The 2,084-nt window shown below is 33.7% G+C and overlaps 1 protein-coding gene across 1 annotated transcript in view; it reads left to right on the forward strand.

Moving 5' to 3' along the window:
• LOC104993773 (putative bifunctional UDP-N-acetylglucosamine transferase and deubiquitinase ALG13) overlaps nucleotides 1–2,084 on the forward strand; it is a gene marked incomplete at its 3' end in the record, with an annotated part of 4,736 nt that overhangs the window by 1,854 nt on the left and 798 nt on the right. Inside the window, exon 3 of the mRNA XM_010847168.1 lies at nucleotides 1,934–1,984. Within this exon, the coding sequence (XP_010845470.1) occupies nucleotides 1,934–1,984 (51 nt within the window). The remainder of the gene's footprint in view (nucleotides 1–1,933; nucleotides 1,985–2,084) is intronic.

A 2,084-nucleotide genomic window follows, 5' to 3' on the forward strand; every position in this document is an offset into this window, starting at 1 on the left:
CAGTTAGCTTCTTTTCCCCTGGGTAGCATACTTCTGGATCTCCTCCCAGAACTAGATTGGTTTGTACTCTAAAAATTTTGAAAGCTAATCTTTATCCTTCCTACCATTTATCCCCCTCATACCCCAACAGTTACATTTTGACCATGTTATCCATTTCACGGTTTTCTTAAACAAGTAATCATAGTTCACAAAAGGTTTGGCTATGTTAATATTTTTAAACATGCATTTTAAAATTTGTACAAATGAGAACTTCTTTCTTAATTTTGTGCTCAATGATCATCAGTCAACTTGATGAATCATGTAAACTTAACTATAAGGAAACAAATTAGTCCCAAACATGTCTTTTCATGTGACAAACTGGTAATTGGAGCTCTTCCGCTAATTGATTGACTTTAAAACAACTTCTAGAACACAGCTTTGTATATGTTGAAGTGTAAGTTGGGGTATAAGTTGAAGTCTTGTTAACATGTTAACAAAATGAGGTTTTATCAAGGTCTGATTTGAAGTGTGCTTTTTCCTGTGGCTGTTACTTTTGCTGTTCTTTTTTTTTTTTTTTTTTAATACACTTCTAGCTGTTCCAGTGCTATTTGTTCTCCTGACTATACTGTGGATATTGGCCTGCTGTTTGAGGTTTACTCTTAATTTTCTCAATAGGTTTCAGTGACTTGTAAAACTATATGAAGCCTTCTTGATTTTGAAGCATTTTACCTTGAAGTTAATTAGTCTTCACCACACCTGGGGAAAGGGTTATTTGTGAAATTACTTCAAATGCAAGACCATGGTGTAAAGCACTGCATCTCAAATATTTTTGTGCATACCAATCACCTGGGGATCTTGTTAAAAAACAAATTCTGATTCAGTAGATCTGATCTGGGGCCCAAGATTTCTGCAGTTAACAAATTCCTGAGTGATGCTTCTGTTGTTCATGGACCACGTTTTGAGTAACAAAGATGTGGGTAAAATTTTAAAACCATTTGGATGAATCTCAGATTAATTAGGCAGAGTGAAAGAAGCCAGACCTTCCAAAAAGTACATGTTGTATGATTTTCTTTATATAAAACTGTAGAAAATACAAACTACAAACCAGTCTATAGAAAAACAGCAGATAGATCATTGGTTGCTTTGGGATCAGTGAAGTTATAGAGGCACACAAGGCAGCTCATGGGGGTGATGGACATACTATCACGATTGTCATGATGGTTTCATGGGTGCATACGTATGTTGGAACTTAACTGTGTCATTTAAATATGTATGGTTTATTGTATGTCAGTTATACCTCAAAACTGTTTAAAAAGGTGGTTGAGAAAAATTGAAGTGATTTTTTTAAGTCTAGTGATACACGTGAATGGAACTAGATGTATATTATCTCATATTCCCTGAGATTAATTTTTATTGAGGTATATTTTATGTCTGATAAAATTCACCATTTTATGTTTTAGCGTTTTAAGTTTTGGCAATAATATACAGTCATACAGCTGCCACTGCAGTCAAGATATAAAAATATTTCCATCATCTAAAAGTTCCCTTTTGCTCTTTTTGAAACTAATAAAATTCCCTTTAAAGTTCCTCAGTTCAACTTTGTAAATGAATGTCTGCTGTCAAATTTTAAATACTTATTATGCTTGCTTGATTTATGCAAATTGTTGCTTAAGTTGGCATTTCAAAAGAAACTCAAAGGCATACCATTTGATGAAATGCACTGATATGTGAATAAGCCAGGACATTTTCTAAGATACTTTTAATAATAGTCCAGCTTTTCTCCATTCAACTTTTGTGTATGTGCAAATCTTCTTGAGGTGCTATGCAAAGTAGTCATTTAATATCCTAATTGTTCAGCTGAACAAAAACTCACTGGAGGATTATGTTGCAGAATATACTCAGATTTCAGTAATGCTATGTATTTGGTTAAGTCAAGTTTGTTTTATTTTTGAAGTATGTGGAGGGATCTTTTGAGAAATACCTGGAACGGTTGGGAGATCCCAAGGTAAGATCAAATATGGGGTTTAATCTTTTCAGAGTATTTGGAATAGTAGCCTAAATATCATTCAGCTGTGTCACTTGAGCTAGAGCCAATCTATTTTCTT

The sequence above is a fragment of the Bison bison genome, unplaced genomic scaffold, assembly GCF_000754665.1.
Source record: "Bison bison bison isolate TAMUID 2011002044 unplaced genomic scaffold, Bison_UMD1.0 scf7180017849431, whole genome shotgun sequence".
Taxonomy (NCBI): Eukaryota; Metazoa; Chordata; class Mammalia; order Artiodactyla; family Bovidae; genus Bison; species Bison bison.